Source organism: Jaculus jaculus, chromosome 6 (genome assembly GCF_020740685.1).
Source record: "Jaculus jaculus isolate mJacJac1 chromosome 6, mJacJac1.mat.Y.cur, whole genome shotgun sequence".
Lineage (NCBI taxonomy): Eukaryota > Metazoa > Chordata > Mammalia > Rodentia > Dipodidae > Jaculus > Jaculus jaculus.
This window is the reverse complement of record NC_059107.1, coordinates 32,208,680-32,220,819: the sequence shown is the minus strand read 5'-3', so window position 1 is coordinate 32,220,819 and position 12,140 is coordinate 32,208,680. Positions and strand designations below refer to the sequence as shown.

The following is a 12,140-nucleotide window of genomic DNA, read 5'->3' as shown; positions in this document are numbered from 1 at the left end:
AAAGATCATAATACATTATATCACATCACCCTAGAGCAGGCATAACTTTGAGGATCCCCAAACTCAATGAATACCATAGTACAAATTCTTTTAACAATACCTAAGTGAGGCCAGGCATTGTGTTGCATGCCCAATACCAGCACTTGGGAGATAGAGGCAGGAGAGATCAAGCGTTCAAGGCCCTTCTCAACTACAGTCAGTTTGAGAACAGCTTGGCCTACCAAAAAGGAAAAAAAAAAAAAAGTATCTTTCTTTTCAATTTATTTTAGAGACAGAAGGAATTGAATGCGCAGGGGCCTTAGCCACTAAATTGAACTCCAGATGCTTGCACCACCTAGTGGGCATGTGCAATCTTGCACGTGCCACACCTTTGTGCTTCTGACTTAGTGGGATCTGGAGAGTCAAACATGGGTCCTTAGGACATCTCTCTAATCCTTTTTTTCTTGTACTGACTTTGATCAAGTTGAGTTCAAAATTGTTATTTCAAGTGTCTGCTGTCTCCACCAGCCAGTCTTCCAACATGAATCTCATACTTCTTTCCAAACATCATTCACAAGCTCCTACTTCCTATCACATTAATACCAAAGGCCTGGATCTGGATCTCTGGGACTCATTATTTGACTGTACCAGTACTAAGCAAGCAATATGAGGAATAGGAAAATCAAGTGCTGTAAATCTACCTACATAGAAAATCAGGAGTCACCTGGGCATGGTGACACACACCTTAAATACTTTAATACAGGAGGCAAAGGCAGGAGAGTTCGAGGCCACCCTGAGACTACATAGTGAATTCCAGGTCAGCCTGAGCTGAGACCCTACCTCGGAAAAAAAAAAAATCAGGAGTCATTCCCCACCCAAGTAAACAAGTCACATAATCTCAGAAGTCACTAAAGCCAGTAAGTAAGTACTCAGTTAATTCTGCATTCAACACTCATCCCAAATGGCCACAAGTGCCATGAAATTGACCTATATATATTTTTGGTGATGTTTTTGTTTGTTTTGTTTTGTTTTTGAGGTCTCACTGTAGCACAGGCTGACCTGGAATTCATTATGTAGTCTCAGGCTGGACTCGAACTCACTGACCTTCCTCATAGCCTACTGAGTGCTGGGATTAAAGGTGTACACCACCATGCCTGGCAGTTGGTTGGTTTTCTTTTAATTTTATTTATTTTGTTGTTTTTTTTTCAAGATAGGATCTTACTCAAAGCCAGGTTGATCTGCAACTCATTCTATAGTCCCAGGCTGGCCTCAAACTCACAAGAATTCTCCTACCTCCTCCTCCGAAGGGCTGAGATTAAAAGAATGAGCCACCACACCAGGCTGTCTTTTTATTTTTATTATTTTTTTTATTTTTGAGGCAAGCCTAACAAACTGGCCTTTTTCTTAATGTGAGAGGAAGAATGAGAGTGAAGTGGGGAGTAATTGGTACACCAGGGCCCCAGCCACTATAATCGAACCTCAGATGCCTGCACCATCTTGGGCACATGTGCAACCTTATGTCACCATGTGCTAGAGCAAGACCCTACCTCAAAAAATCGAAAAAAAAACAAAACAACAACAAACTGGGGCTGGATACATGGCTTAGCGGTTAAGGCCTTTGCTTGCAAAGCCAAAGGATCCTGGTTCCATTCTCCAGGACCCACGTAATCCAGATGCACAAGGAGGTACATGTATCTGGCATTTGTTTGCAGTGGGTGGAGTGATGTGCTCTTTCTCTCTCTGCCCCTTTCTCAAACATACACACACATACACACACATTAAAGAATACTGAATATGGGGCTGGAAAGATGGCTCAGCCGTTTAGGTGCCTGCCTACAAAGCCTAAGTAAGGTCCCAGGTTTGGTTCCCCAGCACCCACAGAAACCCAGGTGCACAAGGTGGCACATGTGTCTAGAGTTCAATTGCAGTGATTAGAAGCCCTGGCTTCTCTTCTTTCTCCCCCAACCCCAACAAATAAATAAATAATAAATGGGTTTTTTTAATTATTAAGAGCGTGGGGCACATGCCTTTAATCCCAACACTTGGGAGGCAGAGGTAGGAAGATCAATGTGAGTTTAAGGCCAGCCTGGAATTACAGAATAAATTCCACGTCAGCTTGAGCTAGATTGAGAACCAACCTTGAAAAACCAGAGGCAGGAGGATTGCGGTGAATTCAAGGCCAGCCTGAGACTACATAGTGAATTCCAGGTCAGACTAGGCTAGAGTGAGACCCTACCTCGAAAAAAAAAATACAGGTCAAGCTGGACATGGTAGTGCATGCCCTTAATCCCAGCACTGGGGAGACTGAGGTAGGAGGATTACGGGGAGTTTGAGGCCAGCCTGGGGCTACAGAGTTCCAGGACTAGCCTGAGATCCTGCCTGAAAAGAAGCAAACAAGCCAGTTGTGGTGGCACACATCTGTAGGAAATTGCTGAAGAGGTAAAGGCAGGATGAGGAGTTGGAGACCAGCCTGACTACACATTTGGGCTAGGGAATGGCTTAATGGTTAAAGGTACTAGCTGGCAAAGCTTGTAGCCTAGGTTCAATTCCCAACACCCACAAAAACATAAGCCATATGCAAAAAAGTGACACAAGAATCTGGTATTCATTTGCAGAGAGCACTAAGACACCCTGGTACACATATACATGTATGCACACAATTAATTTTTAGAATAGAAAAAAATAATGCTAGAAGTGGTGGCCCACAACTTTAATCACAGCACTTGGTGGAAGTAGAGGTAAGAGGATTGCTGTGTTTGAGGCCACCCTGGAACTACAGAGTTCCAGATCAGCCGGAGCTAGTGACACCCTACATCAAAAAGAAAAAAAAAATAATAAGGGGCTGGATGGCTTAGCGGTTAAGGCGTTTGCCTGCAAAGCCAAAGGACTCAGGTTCGATTCCCCAGAACCCACGTTAGCCAGATGCACAAGGGGGCACACGTGTCTGGAGTTCGTTTGCAATAACTGGAGGCTCTGGCATGCCCATTCTCCCTCTTTTTCTATCAAATAAATAAATAAATACAAGGGCTGGAGAGATGGCTTGGCAGTTATCCAGGTTCGATTCTCCAGGTCCCATGAGAGCCAGATGCCCAAGGTGGGGTATGCATCTAGACGTCATTTGTAGTAGCTAGAGGCCCTGGCATGCCCATTTTCTCTCTCTCTCTAATAAATAAATAAGTAAAAATATTTTAAAAATAAAATAAGTAGGCTGGAGAGATGGCTTAGCGGTTAAGCGCTTGCCTGTGAAGCCTAAGGACCCCGGTTCGAGGCTCAGTTCCCCAGGTCCTACGTTAGCCAGATGCACAAGGGGGCGCACGCGTCTGGAGTTCGTTTGCAGAGGCTGGAAGCCCTGGCGCGCCCATTCTCTCTCTCTCCCCTCTATCTGTCTTTCTCTCTGTGTCTGTCGCTCTCAAATAAATATATATTTTAAAAAAAATAAATAAATAAAAAATAAAATAAAATAAGTCCAGCATGGTGGTGTACATCTTTAATCCCAGCACTCTGAGATTATATAGTTAATTCCAGGTCAGACTGAGCTACAGTGAGGCCCTACCTCAAAAAACCAAAAAATAAATAAATAAATAAATAAATAAAATAGGGCTGGATAGATGGCTTAGCAGTTAAGGCACTTGCCTGCAAAGCCAACGGGCCCACAAAAGCTAGATGCACAAGGTGGTGCATGCATTTGGAGTTCATTTGCAATGCCCATTCTCTCTCTCTTCCTCTCCCTCTAACTTCCTCTTTCTTTCTCAAATAAATAAAAATAAAAATATTTTAAAAATAAGTAAGGGCTGGGGAAATGGCTTAGTGGTTAAGGCATTTGCCTGTGAAGCCTAAGGACCACAGTTCAATTCCTCAGGACCCACGTAAGCCAGACGCACAAGGTGATGCCTGCGTCCGGGGTTTACAGTGGCACAGCGCCCATTCTTTTTTTTTTGTGGGGGGGTTTCAAGGTAGGATCTCACTCTACCCAGGCTGACCTGTAATTCACTATGTAGATTCAGGGTGGCCTTGAATTCATGGTGATCCTCCTATCTCTGCCTCTAGAGTGCTGGGATTAAAGGCATGTGCCACCACGCCCGGCTTTTATTCTTTCTTTCTATCTGCCTCTTTCTTTCTCTTTCTCTGCCAAATAAATAAATACATTTATAAAAAAAATTTAGCCAGAATCGGTGGCGCACGCCTTTAATCCCAGCACTTGGGAGGCAGAGGTAGGGAGGATCACCATGAATTTGAGGCCACCCTGAGTCTACATAGTGAATTCCAATTCACCCTGAGCTAGATCGAGACCCTACCTCAAAAGACCAAAATAAAATAAAATAGGTCTGGTGAGATGGCTTAGCAGTTAATACACTTGCATGCAAAGCCTAAGGACCCAGATTTGATTCCCCAGTACCCATGTAATGGATAAGTTGCACATGCATCTGAAGTTTGTTTGCAGTAGCTAGGAAACCCTGGCATGCCCAATAAGTTTTTTTTTTTGGGGGGGGGGCTTGTGATAGCATCTCACTCTAGCTCAGGCTGACCTGGAATTCACTATGTAGTCTTCAGCTCATGACGATCCTCCTACCTCTGTCTCCTCCTACCTCTGTCTCCCAGATTGCTGGAATTAAAGGCATGCACCACCACACCCAGCTCAATAAATAACATATTTAAATAAATAAATAAAATGGGGCCAAGTCTGGTGGTATATACACTCTTAATCCCAGTACTTGGGAGGCAGAGAATCGTTGTGAGTTCAATGCCACCCTGAGACTACATAATGAATTCCAGGTCAGCCTGGGCTAGAGCAAAAAATAAATAAATAAATAAATAAATAAAAATGAAGGGACAAAACCATACATATTTCAGCATGAACCCAGGAAAAATATAGGCTTGATCTTCTTGTAGGTTTCCAAAATAGCCTGTCTACCTTTATATATAATAGGACCAAAATAAACAAGATAACCACTACAGTATTTTTTTTAACCTCTAACTGCCATCAAAATCAGAATGAAATATATAAAACTGAAAGCAAGCTTTCAGAAGTTGAGTACTTTTGGCCAGGCATGGTGGCACATGCCTTTAATCCCAGCACTGGGAAGGCAGAGGTAGGAGGATTGCTGTGAGTTTGAGGCCACCCTGAGTCTACACAGTGAAATCCAGGTCAGCCTGAGCTAAAGTGAGATACCACTAAAAACAAAAACAAAAACAAACAAAATAAAAAAAGTCAAGTACTATTGAATTTTACAAATGATAAAATTGAGTCAACTGATTACCTACCTACGTCAAAAATTCTGCAAAGTTCTAATAAAGATACTAGAGCTGGGTATGGTGGTACACACCTTTAATAGTGGCACCTGACTTTAATCCCAGTATTTGGGAGCCTGATAGGAGGATCACTGTCAGTTCACTTTGTAGTATTAGGAAGCCAACCTAATACTACAAAGCAAATTCTAGGTCAGCACTGGCTAGAGCAAGACCCTACCTCACACAAAAAAAAAAAAAAGAAAGAAAAAAGATACTAGAGTATTAAAGTATATCTAAGATATAAATCAGCATAAAAACAATTCACCCATCTCATTTTTGTGATTTTTTTTTTTTTTTTTGAGGTAGGGTTGGTCTTCATCTAGCCCAGACTGGCTTATTTGAGAAAGAGAGAGAAGCAGACAGAGAATGGGCATGCTAGGGCCCCTAGCCACTGCAAACTCCAGATGCATGGGCCACCATCTGCCTTTACAGGAGTACTGGGGAAATGGCACCTGGGTCCTTAAGGCTTTGAAGGCAAGCAGCTTAACCACCAAGCATCTCTCCAGCCCTCCTCCTTTTCTTTGCAATGGTTAAAGATCAATAGGATGTATGGTAAAATAAATGTTCAATGCACTCTAAACAATCATCACATACTGTATAATTTTTTCTTATGAAATCTTTGCGGTACTTTCAGACATTTGTTAATCCCCAACAAAAAGCTAATTGTCTTTGATGACATTACCAGTAACTCTGACAAAGTAGGGTTTAAACAGAAACAAAACCAGAATGAAATAAATAAAGCAGAAAGCAATCTTTCAATAATCAAATGATTGAATTTCAGAAGTGATGAACCAGAGGCTAAATTAACTGAGAATAAGTCACCTAGAAGTCAAGCAATTCTGCATAAAGTTCTGATAAAAAAACAACATTTACTATCTACCATCCTCTAACAGTATACCTAGCACCACTGAAAAATTTATGAGATTTCTCTTTTTCTATACACATGTGCATGCATGCATACACAGCCACATATACATACACACTTCAATTTTTTTTTTTTTTTTTTGAGGTAGAGTCTCACTCTAGCCCAGGGTGACCTGGGACTCTGTAGTTGCAGGCTGACCTCAAACTTAGTGATCCTTCTACTTCTGTGCTAATATTAAAGGCATGCACCACCACCACGCTGGGCTCCACACTTCAAGTTTTAAAACCAGATTAAGGAGCCTATCCTAATAGCAGCAACTTATCAAAAGCACAGGATGCTGAACCTTTCCAAGTAGTTCAGACAAATCACCCTAAATGTTGACTGACAGCTAAGAAAAGAAAGCTTGCTCCCTCATCTTAGCCAGTTTGTCTGTGCCCAAATGTTCCACCTGCAGCACAAACCACTCAGGTCATGCTTATGTGGATAGAAGAGTCCAAGTTACTCACATTCTGGTTCATCTGCAGTAGTGACACCAGTATGTCACAGCTTCTCATTTTCTTAAAAGCTATTCCGATGTATACCTTTACCTTGAAAATGTAAACCTGACCTCAAAGGCACTAAAAAGTTTAACAATTGGCCAGTCCTCAATGGAGTCATTATTTGAGGAAAAAAATTTAACCTACAACAGAGATAAGTTTAAAAATCAAAGTAAAATTTCCCTCTAAAACCTCATCTTTGACTTTCAGTTATGAACTGATAAGCAACCAAAAGTAATTTCAGGTTTCCCTTTAAGTGGCCTGTATATACATACATATATATATATATACATATGTATATATATACAGATATATATATATATATATATCCAAGTATATGTTTAAGTTGTACCAAAAACTGCTTACAAATGGCAATTCCTGTGAAGTAGATGACGATGAAGTCCCAGGTAATTCTAGCATGTTTCCTAATGTACTGGTACTGGAGTCTGGATCATCCTGAAAAGATAAATTTATTGAGTTAAATTGCTCTTCTACGGTAGTGTTTGTATCTCCTAGTGAAAGGGGGGCTGGGAGAAGGACTGGTTTTTCATTGCTTCCGTCCACTTCACTTCTTTGCTTATTTTTCTGTGTTTCAGTTTGAGGAGCTAATGGCAAGAATGGCGGTTTGACTGCACCATGTCTACTCTCTGGTGTGCTGTCTTGTTCACTTCCCATGGCCACTTCTACACCATTTTCTGATTTAGGCTCATATTTGCAGGTGGCATTGGTCTGAGTTTTCTCAAAGATCTCCTCTATACTCTCATCCTTTGTGACTGGCTGTTCTGGGTCCATTTCAGAATCTACATCTGCATCGTCCACACAAGTAAAATTCTCAAAGTGCAGAAAGCCATTCTTGATCGTCTTTGTTACTTTTAACTGTAGTTCAGGGGAGTTATTACAAGAGGGTTCCTGTTTCATAGCAAGTGCTGTTGGCCCACCAGGACTCAAGGAAGTGCAAGGAACTGGCGACTGAGCTCTTGAATCACTTTTTGCAGGGTCTTGAAAGGATTCTGATCCATCAGCAGACCCACTTAAATACTCTACATTGATCATGGAGGCCAAATCCTGTAGTCTCCGCAGTGGAATGTAACAAGATGGAGAATCTTGTCCATAAGCATTTTGGGATGTTCCACTGGCAGTCGATAACTGCATAGTACACCCATTAAGTGGCTCAGAAAAATTGGATTGACCATTACCGAAAGGGCTGTCGTTGTCTTCAGGGGCATCTAAATTCACTGGATTAGAAAAAGACAGCAGACAATTTCTTCTAGATAGTTCACAGGTCTGATCCATACTGGGCTGGCATCAACCTGGAATCCAAAAACACAGCAATTATTCTGAGTTAATAAACCATCTGATTCTTCTCTTCAAAATGGAAGCCAGTTCTAAAGGCCTAGTGGCCTTTCTGCTGCACTTTCAAGGACAGAAAAAGTTCTCTAGGCTGACAAGGGAAAAATGGCCTCGGGTGAGCCTCGGCAAACTACATCTTCCCTGAGGAGCTGGGCAAGTCCGCCACATGGAAACAGCCTGTTCCTTTTCCCTGCACTGCAGACTGGCGGACACTTGGGCTGGACTAAAATTAAAAAACCCGTTGCCAGTCAAAATTCCCAAATCTCCAAACAGAAATCCTCCTCTTCCTCCCCATGGCCAGAGTCCGGTGGGGGGGGGGGGGAGGCTAAACCTCCAGAAAGGGAGGAGGTTGGTGAGGGTTCGAAGGGGGAGCTTCTGGAAACTGCACAAAAAGGTACCCCTCCTCCTCAGCAAGCTGGGCGCAGCGGTCACAATAGCGCTGCACCCTATGCCCGCCCGCCGGGAGCCTTTGCAGTGGCTGTGCACACGCACACACATACACACACTCACACACACAAGAGGCCGCAAATGAGTTGGCCCAAGGCGGGTGTGCCCCTGAGCTCGGTCTTCCTGACTTTGCAGGGCCTGCTGGGATCCCCGCGAGTGCGGGGCCTAGAGACCCGGACGCGGCCAGGGAGAGAAAACGGGGTGGTCGGCAAAACAAGAGTCAGGGCAGCAGCAGCAGCAGCAGCAGCAGCTGCTAACAGCTTGACAAACATGGCTGCTGCTGCTGCTGCTGCCGCTGCCGACGCCGCCTGGCCGGGCCGCGCCGCGCTCCTCCTGCTCGCAAGCGGCGGCGGCGGCCGGCGTCTCTCGGCGATGCTGATCGCGCTCCTCCACACGGAGCAGCAAGCAAAGTTTGCAGCGAGAGGGCATCCGCCCCCGTTGCCCACCTCCCCCTAACACACACATACACACACACACACACACCTCCAGCCAGCCGGCTACCTGATGAGGGGGTGTGGGGGGGGAACAGCAAGAGGCCGAGGGTGCGCGCGGGCGGGTGGACGGGCCGGGCTGGCCAGCAGGCGCTGCACGGGCCGCGCGGGGAGGAAGTTCGCGGCCGTCCGCCCGCCCGATCGGTTAGGCCTGAGCCCTGCTGGGAGTGATGGAGGAGGGGGAGGGGGGAAGGCCGGGGCCACGGCGCCACCGGCCATCAGCCTCGCTGCACAAGCGACCCTCCACCGAGTCCCTCACCTTACGGCCACCACCACCACCACCACCACCACCACCATCTTCCCGGCCTGGCCGCCTCTCCCTCCCTTCCTCCCTCCTCTCCCTCCCCCGCCCGTCGCCCACCCCTGCGCACTAGTTACCGTGCCCCGCGCCCCCTCCCGGGCCAGCTGGGGGGGAGGGAGTGACCCTCATTACAACCGGGGCGCGAGCGGAGCCGGGGGGGGGGGGAGGACAGAGAGGAGCGGCTCGCTGCACCCCCCTCCCCCCGCGTTTCTCTTCGGGAGAGAAGGCAGCGAACGCGACCTGCCCCGGGCCTATGTCGCCGCCGCCGTCGCCGTCGTCGTCGTCGTCGTCGTCGCCGCCGCCGCCGCCGCCACCTCCTCCTCCTCCTCCTCCTCCTCCTCCTCACTCACACCCCCACAGCGCGCGCCCCCGCGGCGGCGCGTGCGACCGAGAGCGCCTCGCGCCGGCCCGCGTGCGAAGGGAGGCCCGGGGTGCGCGCGCACCCCCCTCCGTCAACCCCCCCCTCCCCTCCCCAGCACCACCACCCCGCGCGCGCTCCCGCGCCTCACTATTCGGGGGTTCAGGGCGGGTGAAGTCGGGCCTGGCGAGCGCGCTGCCCAATCAGTCGAGCTGCCGCGGCCACCCCTTTCCCTCCCTCCCCTTTCCTTCTCCTCCTCCCTGGACGCCCGATCGCAGCCCGGGGCCTACGGGCCTGGCCGGGGTTGTCCCGGTCGGGGCGTGGGGGGGTGGAGGGGTGGAGGGGGGACGGGTGGGGGTTGATCTGAGACGCGGCTCCCCAGGGGCCTCGCGCGCTCCCCGGGGAGTGTCAGGGCCTTCGGGCGTCGTGGGTGGCATTCCAATCCCTTCACCTAGCTCGGGGCGCTGCGCCAGCCCCTAAGTTGCACACTTACTACACAAACTCTTAACCCATGTGGAACCCACCCCACCCCACCTCCCGCCCAGCCACCAACCCCGGCGGTACCTGGCCTGGCTGAGGCCTTGTCCTAATAAGCTCCCCGGGCCCGCGTCAGTGACGGCCTCCATCTTAGGTTACAGCCCGGGCTCCCCATCCACTGGGCACCTGCCCTCAACGTTGCACAGCCCGAGGCCAAGGCAACCCCCTTCGTGCCGCAGGGCTCACCTGGGGTGAGGGGGGGGGAATGGATTCGGGTTGGGTTGTGGATGAGTGTGTGTGTGGGGGGGTGATCTTCAAGGCCTCGGGACCCCCGAGCAGGCGTGGCCGCAGGTGGACCCCCCCCCACTTTGCCTGGCCGCACCCCAATCCCACACCATCACCACCACTACCAACCAACCACCACGGACCAAAGCTGAACAGGAAACAAAATGGAGGCAGGCAGGCAGGCAGGCAGGGCGGCAGCAGCTCAGGTCTGCCTCCCCGAGCCAAGCCCGTGCAGCCCCAGGGCTCCCTTTCGGCCGCAGGCTCGACGCCCGCCAGGCAGAGGGGGCTGACTCCTCCCGAGAGCTTTGGGCAGCCGGCCCTCCCGGCGAGGCACTGGGGCCGGGCGATGCGGGGGGACACACGGCCCTGCGGTTCCCCCCACTGCCCCTCACCCACCACCCCCTCCTCCCGTCGCTTTCCCTCCCCCTCTCTGCCCGGCCGTACGGGGTGAGCGGCTCCGGGGAGCCGGGTCGGGTTACCGGCTCGGGGCCGTAGGGACGAGGCCGTGCGACCCTAGCGCTGAGCCTCAACGCCCCGCACCCCGGCCGGGTGACCAGCCTGACAGCAGCGCGCCCATACCTCGGCCAGTAGCCGTGCGGCCTTCCCCTCCAAACACACTCTCCCACCCCACCCTACCCCGCCCTCCCCCCAAAAAAGGACGAGTTTCCTAAGCCCCCCCCCCTACATCCCCCGGGTGCACCGGCGACACAAGGCTTCCTGGACACCCTTGGGGCCCAAGGGTCCTCGGGCGGGGCGAGGAGAGCTCTGGAGGGGGAGGGGAACACTAATCCCTGCACCGCCTCCCGCGTGCAGTGCCCGGGTCTGGGCCTGGCACGAGGGGGGACCCCAGGTTGCGGTGCAGGGCTGGTGGAGGTGGGGGGGGGGGAGAACGGGCGTGTGTCGGTGCGTTGCGTTGCGCTCGGGGCCGGGAGGGGCAGCGCTTCGCACCGCGGACGCTGCAGCTCTGCGCACCGGGCAGATGGAATCTCGCAAGCGAGCGAGCGAGCGCGCACCGAGGTCCCAGGCATCGGGATCCCCACCACCACCACCCCCAACACACACACACTCCCCCGCCGATCTGTATGCACCGGCGAGGGCGAGCAAGCCTGGCCGACCCGGCCGGCCTGCGCGGGCGGGGATCGCTCTCGATCAAGGGACGCTGGTGTGGCTCAAGAGCTGGGGGCCTCGCGGCCTGCACCCGGGCCTGCAGCGCTGACCTAGCGCAGCAATGGCGCGTCCATGTTGGAGAAACACACTGTAGAAGGGCAGATCGCGAAGCCAAGCCGAGCCCTGTTCCCGCAACTCCATCCCCACCCCACCCCCGCAACCTGGATCTTGACCCTTCCTCCTCCCCAGCCCGGACTCCATCGCTTTCAGGGGCTTGCTCCCCAGTAAGAAGCTCACCTCAGGAGCGACTCGATCCCTAGTGCGCTAAACTCATCCTTGTCGTGGACAGAAAACCACAATGGACCGCCATAAAAAAAAAAAAAAAAAAAAAATTCCGCCTCCTCCAGAAAGCCTTCAGTGATTAGGCTTTTGGAGTTCATTTCAAAGCTGAGGGCGCCGCCCTCGGGGGCCACGTGACCATCATTCCTCCAGGGGCTTAGTAAAATGTGCATAGTTATTGCCCCCGAGTAGAGTGTTTACTCCTGGGACCCTCTGGTGATGAGACCCCACGAGGGAGAAAGGCCACTTTTTCACTTTCCCCTCCGAGGTATCAGTGCTGGGCTTAGCTGAATGCCATCCTGCCACGGCCTTCGCT

General features: G+C 50.3%; 1 protein-coding gene across 8 annotated transcripts in view; it reads right to left on the bottom strand.

The window, feature by feature from the left end:
* Nsd1 (nuclear receptor binding SET domain protein 1) overlaps positions 1-11,841 on the bottom strand; it is a 135,655-nt gene extending 123,814 nt beyond the window's left edge. Inside the window, exons 1-3 of one of the 8 annotated variants that reach the window (XM_045152085.1) lie at positions 11,783-11,837; positions 7,866-7,979; positions 7,036-7,125 (exon numbers count right to left, since the gene is read on the bottom strand). In XM_045152085.1, coding sequence (XP_045008020.1) covers positions 7,036-7,125; positions 7,866-7,895 — 120 coding nt within the window. In that variant the 5' untranslated portion in view covers positions 7,896-7,979; positions 11,783-11,837. The other 7 variants (XM_045152084.1, XM_045152083.1, XM_045152082.1 and 4 more) reach the window with 7 other exon arrangements.
* Between the last annotated feature and the right edge of the window lie 299 nt (positions 11,842-12,140).